This window comes from Megalobrama amblycephala, linkage group LG12 (genome assembly GCF_018812025.1).
Source record: "Megalobrama amblycephala isolate DHTTF-2021 linkage group LG12, ASM1881202v1, whole genome shotgun sequence".
Classification (NCBI taxonomy): Eukaryota; Metazoa; Chordata; class Actinopteri; order Cypriniformes; family Xenocyprididae; genus Megalobrama; species Megalobrama amblycephala.
The window spans coordinates 10,390,392-10,411,270 of NC_063055.1; the positions used below are offsets into that span (position 1 = coordinate 10,390,392).

Consider the following 20,879-nt stretch of genomic DNA (forward strand, 5'->3'; position numbering starts at 1 on the left):
TTAACTCCAGGTTGAGTTTTGTAGTTATTACAATACAAATGAAGACTTCAGATGCAAAAGCCTCTAAGTGCCGTCTGAAATTTTCTTCTAACTTAAGCATTTTTATCAAGCTTGTATGTTTAGGTTCAGTAATTCCACTTTAATGGCAATTAATAGGTCCTTTTCATTGCCATTAAAGTGAGATAACTGAAAATAAACATACAAGCTTGATAAAAATGCTCATTTTAGAAGAAAATTTCAGACGGTACATAGAGGCTTTTGCATTTGAAGTCTTTAAATGATTAATAAAGGTCAGTTGTTGTTGTTGTTTTAAAAGCATGTTAAATGATGAATTGTGACTGTTAGCAAACAGGTTTCCAATATAAAGATTTCTTCATTTAGAGTGACTTTACAGACAAATTCATCAGTTTTGAGGACAAGAACTGTTGTATTATTGTTGATTTATCAAAGAGTAGTATTTTCAGTTACCCAGAATGCTTTGCAGCTGGGTGGGTTCTGACCAGGGCGGCATTTCAGTTCGTTTTTTTATGCCCTTGGAACCCCTCCTGTTCGAACCACCCGCTCTAAGCGGGACTCGAACCCGTATCCGCCAGCATGGAAGTCGGACACTCTAACAAGTAGGCTAAAGACTGCAGTCTCTAGCGTCAGTTGCTAGAGCGCCTCTTCAGATCAGGGCTGACGTTCAGCCCCGACAAAACGTTGCAAAAATTTTTTTTTAATGAAAACGGTGGTGTGTTGGACACCCTGTTCTGATGATGCAAGAGTTGCAACTATGGCAGCTGAGAAGGCCATTCTTTGTGTTCTTTCTGAAGACTTTTCGGAGCCTGATGAAGTCGGTATAAATACTTTAAAGTCGGTTTAATACTGCAAAATACGCTCAATGTTACAGTCACTGCCCTTGCCATCCAGAATAAAAGAGAACACAGTTGTAAACGACTTTACTTGGACCTATTGTGTCTCTTTAATACCGTGTGGTTTATATACATGCTAATGCTGATTGGGCTGACATTTTTGACTCACCCACCAAACAAGAGAAAACGTATCTCAAACCCCGTTGCACACCGTTTCCAGGAAACATGTCATTCAACCCAGAAACTGTAGCAAAACATTGCGCACTGGTTTGAGCTTGAACGTGGCCCAGGAGAGTGAGGTTTACACGCACAGCTCTTACCAGCCTACGTCCGTTACACTCACCCCCCTAAACCTCACTTCTCTCCGGGTCATGGCACCAACGTAACCCCTCCTGTTCGAACTGCACGCTCTAAGCGGGACTCAAACCCGTGTCCGCCGGCATGGTAGTCGGGCACTCTAAGAAGTAGGCTAAAGACCACAGCCTCTAGCATCAGTCGTTAGAGCGCCTCTTGAGATCAGGAGAGTGAGATTTACATGCACAGCTCTTACCAGCCTACATCCGTTACACCCTTCCCTCGCTAACTTCACTCAGTCTCGTTGACTCGGATGTACGTCTTTGCTTACGTTGCATGAGTGCCCACTACTGGCGGAACCTTTGCAATGGGCTAAAGTGAGTTGATGTATTATTTAATTTTTTTCCCTTACGAAATTGTTTAATGCAGCATTCTATATATATATATATAGAGCTTTCTGAAGTGTACATATGAAGTAGACTGTCCATATGAACTTCCCTCGTCCACTTCACGAAGTGGAACGCACTTCAAATTGGCGGCAGGGATTCCCCCGAGGGTAAGTGCTTAGGGAAGTTTGCGAGTGCTTGTATAAAACTGGAGTGGAACGCATCCCATGTTTTGGTCAAATTGTATAAAGAGACTTCTAGGATTAAGCTAAATGGTTCTTTGCCAGTAAAAGGTCCAGAGTTGTGTTAAATATCAAGTTACGGTCCATATGTAGTATTATTTTGAACCATGCCATACACTTATGCCATAAATATTGCTTATGGCAATTGCTATAAAAAATCTCTCTCTCTCTCTCTCTCTTTGAGAAATTGTTGTCGGATATTATATTAGATACTATATTGCCACTTGCTTTTGAAAGTATATTTCAAAACATTTCAAATCTACACTAAGAAATTTGATTTAGTTCAGCAGCCCCAACATGGAAAGACTGTGGGATGAATGCACCATTGTTGCATTCTTTTGAATTGAATTGGAGATTCATCACAATGTTTTGTATGTGGTCTGTTATGTGGAACATCAACATAAGTGAAAGGATCACAAGTCAAGGATGAAAAAGGCCCATGCCTGCCTGCTAGCACACTGTGGTTTTCCATCTCTAGGCATCCAGTGCTGCTTCTCCGTTAATGCGTTTTCAATATCCCTCATATCCCTCTTATACGGCATAAGAAAAATCTTTCAGGCAGCCAATCATTACCATAATCGATTCATTCACCTATTACTTTTGTTCTGCACCAATGGTCTCAGCTGAATGCTGTGAGGGAAGAGGTATTCTTCAGGATCACTGCCGATTCCGACTGTATCAGTGTTTCTGCCAGCATGCTGTTTTGCTATCCCTGCCATTCTCTGTTCCTTGTTTCTCTTCAAATGACAAAGGCTATCTGACAGAGAAGAAACATTTTGTTATTGTAAAACAGGCAGGTTGTTATACAAAAGGACGGATTTCTTCACTTGTACTTTAATAACGAGAAAGGCACAGTCAATAAATGGCACTAACAATTCGTTCTGCTTCGCCTGCCGTAATTGAAAAGTAAGTGATGCAGAACTTTGGATGCTTTGCCCTTTCTTCTTTTTTCTCTCCATTTATTTCCTTTCATTTTATGTCACTGTTTGAGTCAGATCTGCCATCAAGTCCTGAGCTGAAAGTGCAGAGATGAAGTTTGCTCCAGGGATAAGTTGTGGGCTTACGGGCCGCAGGATCAGCAGGGGCCAACAGACAGAATGTACCTCCTGTCCATCTATTCTGCTAAACACCACATCTGCAAAATGACAGTGATTGTGGCAGTAAAAAGAACATCTCAGCCTCAGTGAACGAATGGCTGAAGGCCACTGGGTGGACAGGGGCCCATGGCGTGTTGCTGGGCAGAGCGGTGTAACTGATGCACTGCGAGTAGACTTTGCAGAGACGGGGCTCAGCGCGCAGCGAAAGGATTATTCTTAATCTAATCTGCCCCTCAATGGTTGGCTTGTCCTGCACTCAGAGTCGCTCCAATAAGACTACCCAGATCCCCTGGCTGATGCGTTCAAGTGGCTCCAGTTCAGGACAGAATGTATCAAATGTGAATTTTGCTGAATTCCAAGCTGTTGTGAGCAACTTTCCAGCAAACAGGTCTGGAATTTTACTAAAAATGATAGTTCATCCAAAAATGAAAATTCTATCATCATTTACTCACTCCCATGTCCTTTCAAACCTGTATGACTTTCTTTCTTCTACAAAATACAAGCACATTCTAAAGAACGTTTCAGTTTTTGACCATACAACGAAAGTCAATGGATCCTAAACCAACACTGGTCTACATTGACTTCTTTTGTATTTTGTAGAAGACATAGCGTCATATAGGTTTTGTAGGTCATAAAATCTTTTTAACATGAATGCTTGTTATGTTAGGAGGTTCATTTGAAATACTTTTAAAATACTTTATTTATTTATTTATTTATTTTTACACACACACAAAAAAAAGGCTCATTCCCCAATAGGTCACTTTTTCAAAACTCTTACCAACTTTCAGCTTGGCACAGCAGTAAATTCTACATCTAAAATGCACTAAAACTAAGCTAAAAAAATCAAAAACAGCTCATATAGGTCTCAAATCAAGTCATTCTTTCATAACACTAGCAAAGGTTCTCACCCAACAAACACACTTCGACACTCATAAAACAATAACCCAATAACCTTAAAAAACACTATAAGGTAGCATTATACAATTTTTTTGGTAAAATTTCTTTACAAAACAAGAATGACATCTCTCTACTCTTTAGAATTCACTGCAGTATATATTAAATGCTTCATGCTTATATTACAGTACAAAATTATTTGTAAGTTGTCCTCTTTTGTATCGATGGTAATGAAATTGAAAGACTGTTGCAGTGTCCCAATTCGCATATTATCTGTCCTAAATAGTATTTGAAATTAGAATTAGTTTGTCCCAAATCGTAGTATGTTGAAACGAGTATTCAAAAATCACCTGGATGGTCTGCTATTTCCGGTTAGAATTCGAAGTGCAGATCCGTGCACACTCTATACACATAAATAAACGACAGAGCAGTCCGTTAAAAATGCAATTATGACAAAGTAGTACTGCATGTCCCAAAGCTTGCCTACTCTTCTGCTACACACTCAAAAGTACAGTATTTACTTGTTCTTTACAAAAACAGTACATTTTTTAGGACATAGTATAAGTAGACAAACTGGGATGAAGCATGTCACTTGTGTAGGTGTTCAGCTAAATCTAAATGTTTTGATATTCATTTTTTAGATTTGGAATATATTTCAATATGGCATTACTATAGAAATGTAGCCAATTGCTGACTTATTCAGTGTTGTAGGATGTTATTGTTTGAACTTAAGGTTAACAGTTTTGAAAAAACAACAACAACAACAACAACAACAAAACGCAAATTGGCCTGTAGGTACATAGAGTTTTAGTCCACATAGAGTGCTGTTGTGCTCACTGTGGGAAAAAGCAACCTAAGTACTGAGAAATGTGTCTTAGCGATTGCATTTAACAAGATAGCACAAAAAATTGCATAAAACAATTTTTTTTTGTCATTTCCTAAATTTTAAAAAAGTTTTTTTTTTTTTTTTTAATGCTTTCCATCATTTTGACAGATAAATATAAGTTATTCGGACTAATGCATTTTCCTACTTTAGAAAAATCCCCACAGTAAAGGATAATTGACATTGTAAGTGAACAAAAGGAGGAAAAATAAAGTTTTAGTCTAGAGCACCTTGTGAAAACACCAGGAGATGAAGATGAAGATTTAGTATAGTCCAAAGGAATAATTAACGTGTTACTGTTTGTTAAATCAGGTGATCATATCTCAAGACAGCATGGTCTTTTTCACACTTTCACAGCAGAGCATGGCGCTAAAGGTCATGGGTTTGATTTCCAGGGAACTGTTTTCAAAAAATGGCATTATAATGTTTTTTTTCTAATAGATAAAACTAGAGCATGACAGAAAATTTCTATCAAGGTGACTGATGATGATTATTTGTAGTGGACCGCAACACTTCCTGCTCCTGTTCTGTTCATATCGTTCTAATAAATAAAAAATAACACATACTAGGGGGAAAACTAAAGCTAAATATGTCCTCAAGATTTTCAATACACAGACCAAGCCAGCAGCTGATGGGAGACAGTCAAGTCATTCTGAATTTTTAGAACATGATCAAAACCTCTCACGCAAAACTCACGAAAACAGATCAAATAACACGCGGCTTTGCCCGACGCTCTCTCACGCGCAGTTATCAAACAATGAGTACTTGAACTAAGTGTCTGCTCCCCCTCCACCTCTAAACACACACTTAGACTGGTGATGGCGCCTCATAAACTGTTTGGCAGTGTCGACATTATCAGCGGCTCAGAGTCAGACATCATGTCCCTCCAATTAGAGCTTCACAGCTCCCCTCATTCATCTTTATTGGTGATACATTAGCCACCATTAAATAAAAGACATGGGATAATCTCCATAATGATGTGGATGATGAAGCCGAGTGTCGGAGAGGGAGGTAGGAGCTCTGTGACTAGAATAGGAAAGAGGGTGGGTGTCGGGCGAGATGATAGCGGTGGGCCTGTTTTGGGTCAGTGCCCAGGAGAGGATGAGGATGGTGATGAAGGTGGGGAGGGATGGACATGAGGAGCTGTGACAGCAGCATTAGCCGGGAACACATTAGCCATTACCACGCAGCCAATCAAAACAGCGCACCTGTGCCAATCGGGGAGACGGACAGACGCTAGCCCAGGTGCGCGTGTGTACGCGAGCGTCAGCGCTGGCTGGCTAAGTATAGAACCAGACGGTGCGCTCCAAACCTGCCGTTTTTGCCAGAATCTGTGAAGCGCAGAGGGGGACAGCAGGGAACGTTTAGAGAGCATTAGAAATATGGTTTAAAATAAAGGCTCCAGCATGTTCGGGGAAAAAGTCGCCACGCGCCGGGTCTGGAAAAAGTTGGCGATGTCATCTTCTATTGACCAACAACTTAAAAGGCAATGATCTCTTCTTGTTTAATTGAACTGCCCTTAATTACGTTACTTTATTTTGTCCTTTAATTAGTGCCTCATGAATAATTGATTAGCCGTGAAGTCATCAGTCGGGCAATAAAAAAATGTGATAGCGCGTGAAATGAACAGTAGCCCCGAAACTGTTAGTCGCCGATGCCGGCTGCCCTGAGACAGACTTCAAAACTGACAGCCAAAGCAGACGCAAACTATATTGTATAACCGCTCTTCAATCCCGTCATCAAATATTTACAGGGGTATCATTGCCAGCACGGTGTCCCGCTGTGCATTCTCCGAGTGGCGGCAGGGGGGACATTGATCTTCCTTTTAAAGAACAAACGAGAGCTTCAGAGATGTTTCTTATACTTCGGGCCCTGTTCGGTGTGCTTCATCTGGATTTCTCTCGGGCGTACGCTATTGATCCGGTCAGGTCAAGAATCTGCATCACCTCTCAAACCTCCAAATATGATCTCTGGGCTGCATTAATATGAAAGACTAGACTGCGCTTTTCCCCTTCGCCCTGGATAATGTCAGACTCGCACTGAGCGGACACTTCATTTGTCCTCATTCTACGCAGACGATAAACTGTGAATATTTGATTGCTTGGAGCTGATTACCGGATCCATCTGTGTGATAAAGACATGTCAGAAAGAAGTCATAAAGGGTTCACTGGCATAGATGACCATATATAATCATTATGCTTTTGTCAAATAGATACAGACTGTCAGCTTGGACTCTGAGGGCTAAAACTGCTAGCAAAATGAAGCATTTAATATTTATATAGAGCAAAATTACATAAATATTATATTAAATTTCACATTACTTGTTTTGAGTAAATTTCAGGAATATAAAATTAAGTAAAATCTACTTAACTTAGCAACATAATATTGATTAAAGTGAGTAGACTTAACTTTCCAGTTTATAGTATGACTCCACATCTGATGTAATAGCACTTCAAGCTACCAATTAACATTTAATTGAAAAAATACATTTAGATTTATATATATAGGGCTTGACATTAACTTTTTTTGCTCACCAGCCACTGTGGCTAGTAGTTTCCCAAAGTTACTAGCCACAATTTTGCCAGTCAATTTTGCAAATCAAGACTATATTGTATATCAGCTGGTATGTATAGGTGGGCAAAGGTGGGCAATATAAGCATAATATGAGAAATTGTATATGTTATTTTTGTTTTATATAAAAAGAACAAAGAAGCAAATTACAAATAGTACATTTAAAAAAATCTTTTTTCAGATACAATAGGTTTATTTAACATATATACATTTATTTAACATCTTTTGTTTTTTGATTAACATTAATGACAGACAGGTATTTAATTGGGCTGCTGAATGCATGGACATAATATACTGACACATATCCAGTTTTTACCCACCTGTTTACGTCCACTTAAGCCATAACCGGCTGTATTCACACGATAGCCTACTCCACACGATGGGCATTTTGATATCTGTGTGTGCGTGTATTTGACTATTCAGGCGCAAGGAGAACTGATTACGCGCAAGTGTTGTGTGAAATTCATCGCGATTCCGCCTTCACTAACAGCAAGTTAATCGATAAAGAATTGTGATTGAATTATAATTTTATGATACAACGAGCTTGGCTATATAGATAGAGACAGACAGACAGACAGACAGACAGATAGATAGATAGATAGATAGATAGATAGATAGATAGATAGATAGATAGATAGATAGATAGATAGATAGATAGATAGATAGATAGATAGATAGATAGATAGATAGATAGATAGATAGATAGATAGATAGATAGATAGATAGATAGATAGATAATCAATGAATCAATGTCATAATGCTCTGTCATGGTGCTGACATAGATTTTGCTCTTTTGCTATTAGATAAGACACCTGATAACAAGAAGGCCCCACACACTCACAGCGTGACATCACACTTCAGGAGCAATTCTTGTCATCCTGGTTCTCATCCTCCCTTAAGCAGTCTCAGCTCTTCAGTTCTAATGGGAAGTGACATAATGTTTACATGGAGTAGCTAATTTCTTGTCCAGATTTACTAGGTGTGCTAATATGACAGCGGTAAAATCAAGGCCTACAGTTGGCCATCACCGCGCGCTAACGTTCGAGTGTGCGTGGGCGGATCCGATAACAGGGCAGCGGCAGGTGGAGCGTGAGAGCGAACCGCTCTTTGTTGAGCCGACACAAACATAAACACACACCAACGCATGCCACCATTTCACCAGGAAAAGAATTAATGAAGTGACCCTGCAAACGAGGCCTGGCGGTAACCAGGTAACCACATCAAGTCTCCGCTCAAGCTAGCAGCTGAGAACGAATGGAAGAAATCAGCAGAGAACAAGCGGGGGTAGTTCAGTGCGAGTGGCGATAAAGTCTCACAGGATAATCCATGTTTCTTTACCTCAATCAGTGTTTCTTTGTCCTTCTCTGACTGTGTAGGTTCTTCATCTGAACCCACTTCTATTATTCACTCTCTAGCAGCAAACAAGTGGCCATTGTTTATGAAGCCAATGTGAATTGTCATATGCAACACATTTTACTTCCATAATTTGATGTATTTCTGGATGAAACCCGATATTTGGGGTCAGTAAGATTATTGAAATGTTTTTGAAAGAAGCCTCTTATGCTCACAAAGGCAGCATTTATTGATCAAAAATACAAATTAAACAGAAATATTATTACAATTTAAAAGAACTGTTCTCGATGTTAATACATTTTAAATTGTAATTTATTCCTGTGATGTCAAAGCTGAATTTTCAGCATCATTACTCTTGTCTTCAGTGTCACATGATCCTTCAGAAATCATTCTAATATTCTGATGTGCTGCTCAAGAAACATTTCTAATCATTATCAATGTTGAAAGTATTTGTGCTGCTCAATTTTTGTGGAAACCATTACTATTTTTAAAGATTCTTTGATAAATAGAAGTATTTTGTAACAATGTAAATGAGAGAGAGAGAGAGATTGGCACTACCTTTTACCCAGAATGCATTGCAGCTGGGGTCAAATCAGGTGGAGTTTGATCTGATTACTTTCTAGGACTATAAAAGTGAGTGGAAAAAGAGTTTAGGGCGACATTCATAGTTGGTTAGGTTTACGTTTCACTGTGATACTGTGTTGAATAAATGAGTTACCATTGTTGAGATGTATAGTCCTCTTCAAATAACACATTCGGTTTTATTTCCACATGAACATGTCTATAGAAGTCAGCGGCACATACCTGAATGCTTGATTTTAATGAAGCGAAGATCAATATTCATTGGACAAAAGGCTCTAAACATGTTATTCTTGGTCCCAGCTGGATGCAACGCTTCACTGAGAATCTATAAGGGCACTATTTGCAATGGAAACAATATCTGATAATTCGTTAGTTCCTCGGATTTCCATTACTATATTTATGTTTCACAAGGAACCCTGCCTTCTCTATATGACGATTGGCTGAGCTCTCAAATGGGCAAGAATTTGCAACAACGACTGACATTGTTTTGAAATGTAAGGACAAAATCAATGTATCTGATAGTTCAACTTTTCAACTTTCCAATCCCAATCCTGTCTTTTTCAAATCCTGCTCAGACAGTTCTGAACTTGGTTCATTATGTTTATTAAGTATTTTCACAGCTCAGTAGTAGTTTGTGAAGCAGTTTTCGCTAGCAACAAATAAAAATCAGTACACCTTTTGTCATTGACGAGTGATTCCCTGCTCTTGAAAAGCACCAGCCGCCACTGCAGGAAATAACAAAAGGTCTTCCGACCTGAAATCTCACTCTTTTTTTTCCCCCTTATGGATTTGCTGCACTTGGCAACGACAGTGGCCCTGGTGACAATGAAACAGTCATCGCTGTCTAGTCGGTCTCTGCAGAACGGCTGCTAAAACACTATTACATTTTCCAACAAATCTTTCCTTTTCTCACACACAAACACATGCATATGCACAAATGGCAAGCCGTGAAAAGAGAAAGACAAGTTAATAGCAAACAGCACACTGCATTTTCATTTAGTATCTTTAGCGTGTTGTTTTGTTTTTCACACGGTGAACAGAAAAACCCATGGCTGATTATGTGAAGAAGGCGTGAAATTGTGATATTTGCATGGCTGGGGATATTAACTAGAGGCACTAGTTGTTGAAAAGCTTCAAGGCTGGGCTCCAGACATGTTTTTAAATAATGGTTTAATGATGCATATTTTACAAATATTTTCCAAGCCAGACTAGCGGCGCACCCTGTCTCTCCCTTTCTCTCTCTCTCTCTCTCCTCCAGACTACATTAACGCTCTTATTCTTTCTTCATTAACAGGCTCACAGCCCTTTCGCTATGCTCCTTTGTGTGCATTTGGAAAAAATCAACTGGAAAATAGACAGCATGAGGCAGCCGAACAGACGTTTTAGTTTCTCTATCTCTGTGTGGACTCTACCAACCGCTGTTCATTATTTTTATTCATTGTATACACTTTTAACCACCTTCCATCACTCAGTCAGTTATTGGGATGTTAAGTTGAAATATCCACAAAGAAGTTTAAATGGGTTATGATCATTCCCCTTCCATCGCACTTGCAGTATTTTGCTCTACATCTTCTCCTCTCTGTCCCCCGATCTGTGTCTTTATGCCAAGCCTGGTCCCTCTGCTCCAATAAAGGCAGATCTCACTGGTGCAGGTATTGGCCGCTGTGAGGTGCAGCTGTCCAAGTTGCCGCTTTGGCCCGGAGTTGCTGTGGCCAGACACAAAAGCACAAACATCAGGGTGTCTGGCCACACGGCCCCAGTCCAGAGACCATCAGGCTCAGACCTGTTTTACTGCTGGACGCCATACAGACACCATCACAGAAATGGCCAAGAAAACACTCAGGGACACATTTGCTCAGGCAGAGCAGTGGAACTGGCTGAGAATGTGTTTTAAACATTAATATCAGAGGGCCACTGAGGCTGGTCACTCAAAAGAGGAGATTCATTGAATATGTGACATTAGGCCAGACATTCTTATGCAAAATACACTAAAGCAATAAACCATGAGTTACAGTGGTCAAAAAAAAAAAAAAAAATATATATATATATATATATATATATATATATATATATATATATATATATATGAATGAATGAATGAATGAGGCATTTATATAGCGCTTTCATATGTACTACTGTACACCCAAAGTGCTTTACAATCATATCAGGGGTCTCTCCTCATCCACCACCAGTGAATGTTATTGCATTAGATAATAAAATATCAAAGCAAAAAGACATTTTTAGACATTTCACAAAAATATTTCTGCAGGATTTAAAATATACAATAAACAAAGATAATGAGATAATATATAAGATGAAAAGAATTTTATAATATAATTCTAATTAGCAAAAGTTTAGGTAACACTTTATTTTAAGGTGACGTAGTTACACATTACTACATGTACGTATTATAGTAATACAGTAAATTATGCATAATTACACGTAACTAACTCTAAACCAAATCTTAACTGTAATTCTATAGTACAGTAAGTACATGTAGTAAATTAATATTACCCAGTACTTATTTGAGTAAGTCTAATGTAACTACGTCACCTTAAAACAAAGTGCAACCAAAGTTTATATTATAATTACTTTATTTTGTGCTGTGTCAAGTGTAAAAGTGTCATTAAAAAAGCAGCTGAACAGAAAAACAGTATTAAACGCTGTTTTTCTTTGACTGGGAACCTTTACAGGCTCTCATTACAGAGATGATTTACATATATCCACACACAGATGAAGACATGAGAGCACACATGTGAGTGTGTTTGTGTCTAGCACTGAACAAGAGCTCACAGCGTTTGAGGAGATCTGAAGGTTGTCTAATATCTGTTCTCAGAGCAGTGAGCTTGCACATCTCTCCAAGTCTCATGAATGTAATTGACCTTTTTTCTGTAACACTGCTGAGATGGTGGCCATGGGGGGGCAGTGACACAGAGACTAAACACCGGCCAAGCAAAGTTAATTGTCCAGCTGAACAATAACGCAACGGAGACTGCAGATATGAAAAGGGCATTCAAATCAATAGATCGACAATAGCCTTTCCGAAAAGATGGCTGAACTCAATTTTCTGGCCGCGGACACCCTCTAAGCTCCAGACACACTGCAGCCCCCCCTTTAAGACCACCACAACCCGTCTATCACAGTGGCCAAACCTCCTCCACAAACAGAGAGATTTTTTGTGTTTGCAGTATTTGTAAAGCTTCTTTTTTGTCTTTCTTTATATATATATATATATATATATATATATATATATATATATATATATATATATATATATATATATATATATATGGGCAAGCGTAAGGATTTGAGCGAGTTTGACAAGGACTAAAATTGTGGTGGCTAGACAACTGGGTCAGAGCATCTCCAAATTGCAGCTCTTGTGGGGTGTTCCTGGTCTGCAGTGGTCAGTATCTATCAAAAGTGGTCCAAGGAAGGAACAGTGGTGAACATGTGTGGCCAAGGCTCATTGATGCACGAAGGCTGGCCTGTGTGGTCCAATCCAACAGACGAGCTACTGTAGCTCAAATTGCTCAAGAAGTTGTCAGATGCTGATAGAAAGGTGTCAGAATACACAGTGCATCGCAGTTGGTTGCGAATGGGGCTGCATAGCCACAGACCAGTCAGGGTGCCCATGCTGACCCCTGTCCACCACCGAAAGCTGGACCACGAAGAACTGGACGACGGAGCAATGGAAGAAGGTGGCCTGGTCTGATGAATAAAACGGATGGCTGGGTGAGTGTGCGTCACTTACCTGGGGAACACATGGCACCAGGATGCACAATGGGAAGAAGGCAAGCTGGCGGAGGCAGTGTGATGCTTTGGCCAAAGTTCTGATGGGAAACCTTGGGTCTTGCCATCCATGTGGATGTTACTTTGACACGTACCACCCATGGAAACGGTATTCCCTGGTGGCTGTGGCTTCTTTTAGCAGGATAATGCGTGCTGCTACAAAGCAAAAATGGTTCAGGAAAGGTTTGAGGAGCACAACAATGAGTTTGAGGTGGGGACTTGGCCACCAAATTCCCCAGATCCAATCCAATCGAGCATCTGTGGGATGTGCTGAACAAACAAGTCCGATCCATGGAGGCCCCACCTCGCAACTTACAGGACTTAAAGGATCTGCTGCCAGGAAAAGGGGGACCAACACAATATTATGAAGGTGGTCATAATTTCTATGCCTGATCAGTGTACATATATATATATATCATAGACTGTAAAAAAATATGGACGTAGTGTCCGTGATGTCACCCATAGATTTCTGAACAGCAGTTTTGACGCGTAAATGAGGCTGCGGCCATCTTAGCTGCGCGTCACCGCACGTCACTTACCGGATAACTGAAAATGGGCAAAGAGGCGGGGAGGTGGTTTGAGCTGATGTGACTGGTTGCTGAAACCACGCCCGCCTCGACGTGACCATGTTAGCAAGCAAAGGAGCTATCTATCTAGATACTATCTAAATTATTAATGAAGATAAGTTTTATCATCAGAAAGTTCTAAAGGTTTACTGTCAATCTACGGTGTTTTTTTTTAAGATATAGATGCTCCAACACCAGTAATTTGTGTTGGGTGTGCAAATAACAACATGGAAAATCAAAATGGGACTTCATACCTTTATAATAGAGATCGCGAGATGAATCCAATCTGTGGCACTTGGGTAAAATATAAATGTCCATTGCAAAACAAAAAACAGTACTTTTTGTCCATGAAATATTGATATGTTATCCATTGTTTGCATAACATTTCTTCTGAATGATCTGCTCTCTGTCATCGTTCTTCAAGAAATAATGCAATCTGAGCAGCGTTTATGTTGTAAAACTGTATACGATCGTATCTAACAAACAAATGAGCCCGTGTCCAAAGTATATTTTTTCAAAATAGTGCAGCAGTTTTAGTTATAATATCCAAGCAGTGCTGTCAGAGTTGTATATCCTCCTGGTATTGTCATTGTAGTAAATCTCACAAACAAAACTTTTAGCCAATGCCACGATCCAACAACATGTGTTCTGTTTCTTCCGCATGCATGCACATCTACACAGACACACATCAGTCTCGAATATTATGCAGCAAGCCATATTTTATAATTGTATAAAATAATCGAGCACAAATACGGCTGAGATGCCAAATTCAGCGGCTGGAATTAGCTGAGGTAAAGTGACGGCTCACAGACAGCAGCGGCATCTACCTGTCACTCAAGTGACCACGCCCTTAATTATGCAGAACTTTAAGGCTTAATATAATTTAAAAGAATGAGTTAGAAAAAAATTCACCCCCCTCACAGTTGTCATGAAGGGCAAAATTAGCAGTATAGACCAAAACCACAATTTGAACCAACTTGTAAACATGTTTTTTTCTGCTGTAAACTTGGCCAATTTAACATGGGACTCAATGAGATTCTGCTCTCTTTTGGAGCCTGTCCCTAGCGGCCAGTCGATGAATCGCAGTTTAAGTCACTTACGTATTGGCTTCACGAGAGACTGGGGGAGGTTGCCGCTTGATATATATGTATATATATGTATATATATATATATATACATACATACACACACACACACACACACACACACACACACACACACACACACGTATATACTGAATTGTTATTGGTCTCTTCTTTCTTGCATATATTTAACCTTTTAGCTGCCTTTCCACTGCAAAAAACAGATGTTATTTATTCTTGTGCACAGTCAACAAAAAACAAACAAAAAAACATATTGAATGTCACAATGATGCAAAAAAGCATTTAATTTACACAATACCACATAGTAAAACCTACGGTAAACTTCATTAAATCTTTACCTATTTTTTACATGCCTAAGCCAGCACTGATATTTTCTTCAGTAAGTGCAAATCTAGTCCTTTCATTCTAGATTTCCTTCATCCCTTTTTTTTTTCACCATGTACATAGTGTTTAGTTTGCGTTCTGCATTGCGATGGGAACGGTGGGCGAGGCTAATCATTCTTTAGCTGTTCTGGCCTTAGAAAGGTCAGCTGTTTGAAATGTCAGGCTTCAATGGAGCCAGATTCACATCGTGCTGCTCAAGTGTCCAATTAAAGAGGGTCTGGCAGGGGTTGAGTGGGAAGCACTCTTCACACAGGAGAGCTAATGAGGGGGCTAGGGCACCGAGACCCCCCTCGGCACTGATCTACAGGGCCTCAACCGGAGCGGCAGGTTCTGACCGAGGGGCTGGCACTCCCAGTACTCTGAAAAGACCTCCAAGGGCACCAGGGAGGACATGGCTTGATCTCATTAAGGACTATGGATACATGTATGTTAATTTTTATCATCCCTTTCACACACACTTACGTAATATGTGGATAAGTCGGCGCGTCCTGTTGCAGTATCTGTCTCAGTCATCTAAGAGTGCAAGCTGCTTTCCATATAGCAGGAAAACAAGTTTCCGTCACACTCAGCGTGGACACACGCAGGTCAGAGGTCACCGCAGTCGCATATACACTTTGCACACGGAATCCTAATAAGCAGCCGGGCTGCAGGCTTATAGAGGAAGACAGGGACGGATGAGCTCATTTACAGGGGCGATTCTTCATTTATAGCAACTAAAATACCCCGTTCACCTCATCAATAAGTCATTAGGCCCATCTGTAGCCCGGTGATCCAATACCGGTTTAGTAGTTGTTCTTTCAGCGGTTAGTTTTAATAACTGCATTCGGGGAGTTCTAGATCAGCAAAAAGCGCAACGGCTCTCCAGAGCCCCTCTGCAGTCTGCCTGTGCACAATTGTGGAGTTTTTATGGAGAAAAAAGTAGATTTTACTGCTCGCTGAAATCAGCAAAATTACCCTCCCAAAATGGCAAGGGCTATAGAATCGGGAGGGGGGAAAAGTCACTTTCATTATATAACCTCAAACAAGGTAAGCTAAAAACCATGTTGCACCATGCATGTCTTTTGTAGAGTTGTGAAGGTCAGCGGTACAGTCTTGTGTGGCTTTGGGTAACAGATGCTGAGCAAAGCTGGGAAAATTAGCCTACTCCACGTGCCTTACATAAACATTATTTTAATCAAAGTATATTAGAGCAGCCAGATATTTTAGACATATGGGGGCTGCATCCTTTCTGGCTACCCCATCTGTCTCTCCCAGAGCTCTGAATGCAGTTTTAGCCTTCACCCAGATGCAATGAGGAAACATTCAGCTTCCCATAGAGACGCAGAAGCACAGGCTGTACCCGCTGCTTTGGGACAGGCACGCCCGGGGTGCTACGATGGGATCACGGAAATGCTGACGAGTCGCGAGAAAAGGCTTTGTTTTTGCTCTTGGGGTGCAGCTGATGCTTGTTGTGAGAAGTAAGAGAAGTCACAAAGCCCCCTCATCCCATCCATGTGATGCCCTCTTAGAACACAATCCCGTCTGTGAAGCCCCTTGTAAGTATACAATGTTGTTGTGCGGTGTACTGTGCAGTGAATAACAAACACGCATGCACACAAACCAAAATACACATACTCACCGGGGTTGGTGATGGTCAGAAGATCCAGCCTTCGTTGTTGCTGAAAAAGAAACAAAGAGACATCAGAGGTCTTCCGTCAGAGAGATGAAACAGATCTAGTCTGAGACATTTTTCTTTTTTACTCAAAAAATCAAAGTTTGTTCTGTCTGCCTGTTAAGCACATTTTGCTCTCTATCTCTCTCTGGAGACATAAAAGTATGTCATGCATTTTACATCAGTTTTATGTAAATACATATACAGTGCATATATATAACTCTGTGAAACAGAATGGTTCTAATCTTACATTTCTCTTTAGGCCCATTCATAGAAAAAGAGGTTGAATCAAACAACGCTTTCCTACAAACATGTTCACACACACACACACAAAAAAAAAAAAAACTGGTCAATAACAAATAAAAATTATATAATCCATAATCAGAGAGTGATCCGCCTATCAGAGATGTTTTGGTTACCATGGAAACGATCTAACCAATCATAATGCCAAATCTGCCATTTTGTCAGACAAAGCAGTGAGGGGACTTAACTTAGTAGATTAAAGCTGCAGTCTGTAAGTTTTGCCTCTTTGTCGCCATCTCTGTTTGAAACCTGCAATTACAGTTATTTGCGCAATTATCATCTTTACGTGGGTTGTGCATGTGCACGGCTCCTCAGCGCGGATGAATCTAATATTTGCTGTCAGACACCACAACGGTGTGGATACTGTACTTCGGAATCACAGACTGTAGTCTTGGAAGTATGACCAAAATAAGTATTTTCACCGGAAAATGTCATCTGAACAAGTAAGTAACAAATCTGCCACTTTTGTTCTGACCAACTGAGAAAAAAAAAACATTACAGTAAATCGCACTACCAATGGTGATTAAATCTAACGATTGCTTAGCTCATATCACATCAAACAATGCAAATTATTATACTTTGTTCTCCAATTGTTAATGTTAGCAACATCAGAATTGCGTAACTACGTGTATTTAGTGTGTATTAGCGTTACCTGTAGATTTCAATTTCTGTACAGTCTAATCTCTAGCGTTAATTTGTCCATACCATAAAATCCATCATCAAAATGGTAAATTTAATAATTCCAGTGGCTGTGAGAAAAGGCTATAAATGATCAGCCACCTGCAGCATCCTCACATGCTATATAGCCTACTAGCTGGGACTCCTTTATGTAAACGTAACGCAAAGATGAACGGCGGCATGCTCGAATTTCCCACAGAAACCCACCAGTACCACTTGGATTAGAACACATTATTACCAGCTTACCGTTGTGAATCAGAACACTGGCTGGTTATATACTTGCTCAAAAAATTATTTTGGATAATTTTGTAACCAAAAAAAGTTACGGACTGCAGCTTTAACGTTGGTGGATTTGAACTTGAAAAATGGTGTGTACTGACGTCTTTCCATAGTTTAAACAACATTCCTTCTGATGTTCATTCATGTTTATTTGATGCTATAAATTAACTAGTAGGAAGAGATGATCAGTTCATGAGCCGCTTGAACTGAGGTGCTAAGGCGCTTTGTCACGACACATTAAAAAGCCGCAAAACGGTATTTATTGTTTAAATTTCTTTAATGCTATGTATTATTTACTGCATGAGAACATGATGTGTGGCATGAGAGTGGCAAGGCTTGTTGGACATAGCAACAGTAAATAAAAGGGTGGGTCTTTGCGAACAGTCAATTGTGCTAAAAAAGCTCAGCAGTGACCACTCAATCCCATAAAGCATTGTGAATCCATGGTGTCATGGAGATGGTGTACATTCTAAAACTGTAAGTATCTTTTTTGCAAAATGTGTTGCTATACTTTCGATACTTTTATACTTAATGGCTACAAGCTAATAGTTTTCTAATGTACCATCATTTTTAATTGATTGTCATGTGCCTTCATTGGATGAATATTCAGTTAAAAACCCTATGGAGAAAAAGAAAAAAAAAACTCCCTAGATATTATTATATGATATTATATAATATGATATTATAAATCGTAAATAATTATACATATATAATACTTTGGGTACTTGTACTTCAACCCACTCCTTGTGCTGCTAACTGAATAGCTTGATGTATGGTGTGTGTTTGTGAACATAATCCATTGCCATTTGCGAGTTATGTATTCATGTGCTGCAGTAGATGCGGGTCGTTTCTTGGAGAGAGGGCGTGGCAGAGGCTACAGCAATCCACACAGGTCACACTCTCAGATCGATAAGTGCCCAATCAAAGACTGATGGCGTCCTCAATGGCACGCTGCAGTGTGAGGCGGACACACATAACACACATACTGTGAGGGCAGGCAGCTCAAGAGCTGTACTTTAACACTCTTGGGTAACAGTACTGCAGGTCCTTTTACATGAGAGCCACTACACGCATAGTAGAGCAGAGAGCATACACTGATATCATTCACGCACACACATGCACTCAGCTCTGCTTTTCAATGTCTGGTCATTTCCTGACGATTAGCACTTATCCATTGAAGCCACAGGGCTTTAACTTGGTTTTGAATTCATAAAATGTTCTTTTTTTTAGCGCTCTAAGATTGGGAGCAAAGTCTGAAAATATGAAAAGAGAGTTACTGAATCAGTTTTAATGAACAATCACTGTGTGCTTGTAATGTATGTGGAGTGTGTTGTGTTATGCATTGTGCTTGTTAGCAATACAGTACTGTGGGGATACAGTATATGAAGTGCAATCTGCTAAAAATAATAAAAACAGTATAATATATGCATAAAATATGTCAGCACCTGTCAAAAAAGTATGTGTTAATGTGGTGTTTATGAATAATTGGATGATATGAGTCATGACTAATAGGTGCTAACTCTCACTGAGCATTTTCTTCTACTCTTAAAATATACACTTTTAAGTGTATACAGTGTAATATAATAGTAGTTGGCGTTAAAGGTTAGTTGCAAATGATTTTGTTTTGACAAACTCTTGAAATTATGTCTATTGTTTTCTTTTCAGATCGCCCCCTGCTGGTGAAAAAGACACATACAACACAGCCTCCTTGCTTCTGAGCTGATCCTAAGAACAGGGAAAGTAAAACTGAAAGAGATGCACTGCAATACACTAAAACATACATTAATATTAAAGATCATTTCAATACAAAGCTTTGTTTTGCATTTTAAACACTAGTTAACTTGCAATATATGTGCATACATTTACATATCAGAGTCATGGGATCAGAAAGTCAATATCACTGCTTCAAAACCTTGTTGTTTACTGCCTACATAGGCTGCATTCTAAGTGAAATGAAACCACCGCACAAATAGCACTCTTCTCACAAAGCGCACAGCATTTACAAATGATACAGTTTGAGGTTACTTTGTTTTCAAGCTAATTCTTTATTATTAAGTAAGATGTACAAAATTGAATGAAATGTATATAAATTAAGTATAATGACTGACAATATTTCTTGGCTGCCGTCTTGGATTTATGCATTGCTGCTTTAGAATTTGGCCAAATTTTGGTATCTTACAAGGTCGCCTTCACGTCATGAGCATGTCTATAATACCTTAAATGCTTTCTAAGTAGGCAGCTCACTTGTTTTCAGAACACAGCTAATGTTAGTCTTTATGAAACGATCCATGACAGAGAGCGGCCCCACTAAAATCCCCCTTTCCCCAGAGCCTGAGAACAAGAGAAGTCTAATTATTTGGTATTGGTCTTGCACTATTACCACATGGAAATAAGGTTGTAAAAGGCATTTCATTTAAAGGAGATGATTTGCATCAAAATGAACCAGGCACTTAAACAACATGAGTATACAGCTCTATCACTGGACGCAATTGTGAATTCTCCCACTGACAGTTCAAACCAGTCGAGAGCTTCCTTTCTTCTACGCCAATTAGAGGCTCTGAAAAAGGCCAGTTGCTCCATTCCTTTGATCTGACCTTTGTTAGTTTTGCTTGGCCTTGTTGGTACAGATCCAGCATTTAAGACAGAAACGGCAAGTGGAAAAAGCCAGTAGCTGCTGCAATGCGTCTGTCTGTCCATTGACATGAGCCTTCACCCCACTGATATCACTTTTGGCCCTGTACTTCCTGATTAAATTCTGTCAGTTACAGCTACATGCAGTGCATTCTCTTATGCTAATCTTGTGAAGCCATTTTTGACAGCCGAGTCCTGCTCTCTTACAATAAATCTATGGAAAATGGATACAAGATACTCAAAAATCTCTTTAGCTCAAAGTAGCTATGTTTACATGCAATAATCTCTTAATAATCCAACTGATTGCTCAATCAGAATGAAAAGCCTTCACGTAAACAA

At 39.6% G+C, this 20,879-nt stretch overlaps 1 protein-coding gene across 5 annotated transcripts in view; it reads right to left on the reverse strand.

Annotated features, from left to right (window-relative positions):
- bend5 (BEN domain containing 5) overlaps positions 1 to 20,879 on the reverse strand; it is a 408,562-nt gene that overhangs the window by 110,489 nt on the left and 277,194 nt on the right. For all 5 annotated transcript variants that reach the window (XM_048211503.1, XM_048211504.1, XM_048211501.1 and 2 more), the window contains one exon: positions 16,617 to 16,656. In XM_048211503.1, coding sequence (XP_048067460.1) covers positions 16,617 to 16,656 — 40 coding nt within the window. The remainder of the gene's footprint in view (positions 1 to 16,616; positions 16,657 to 20,879) is intronic.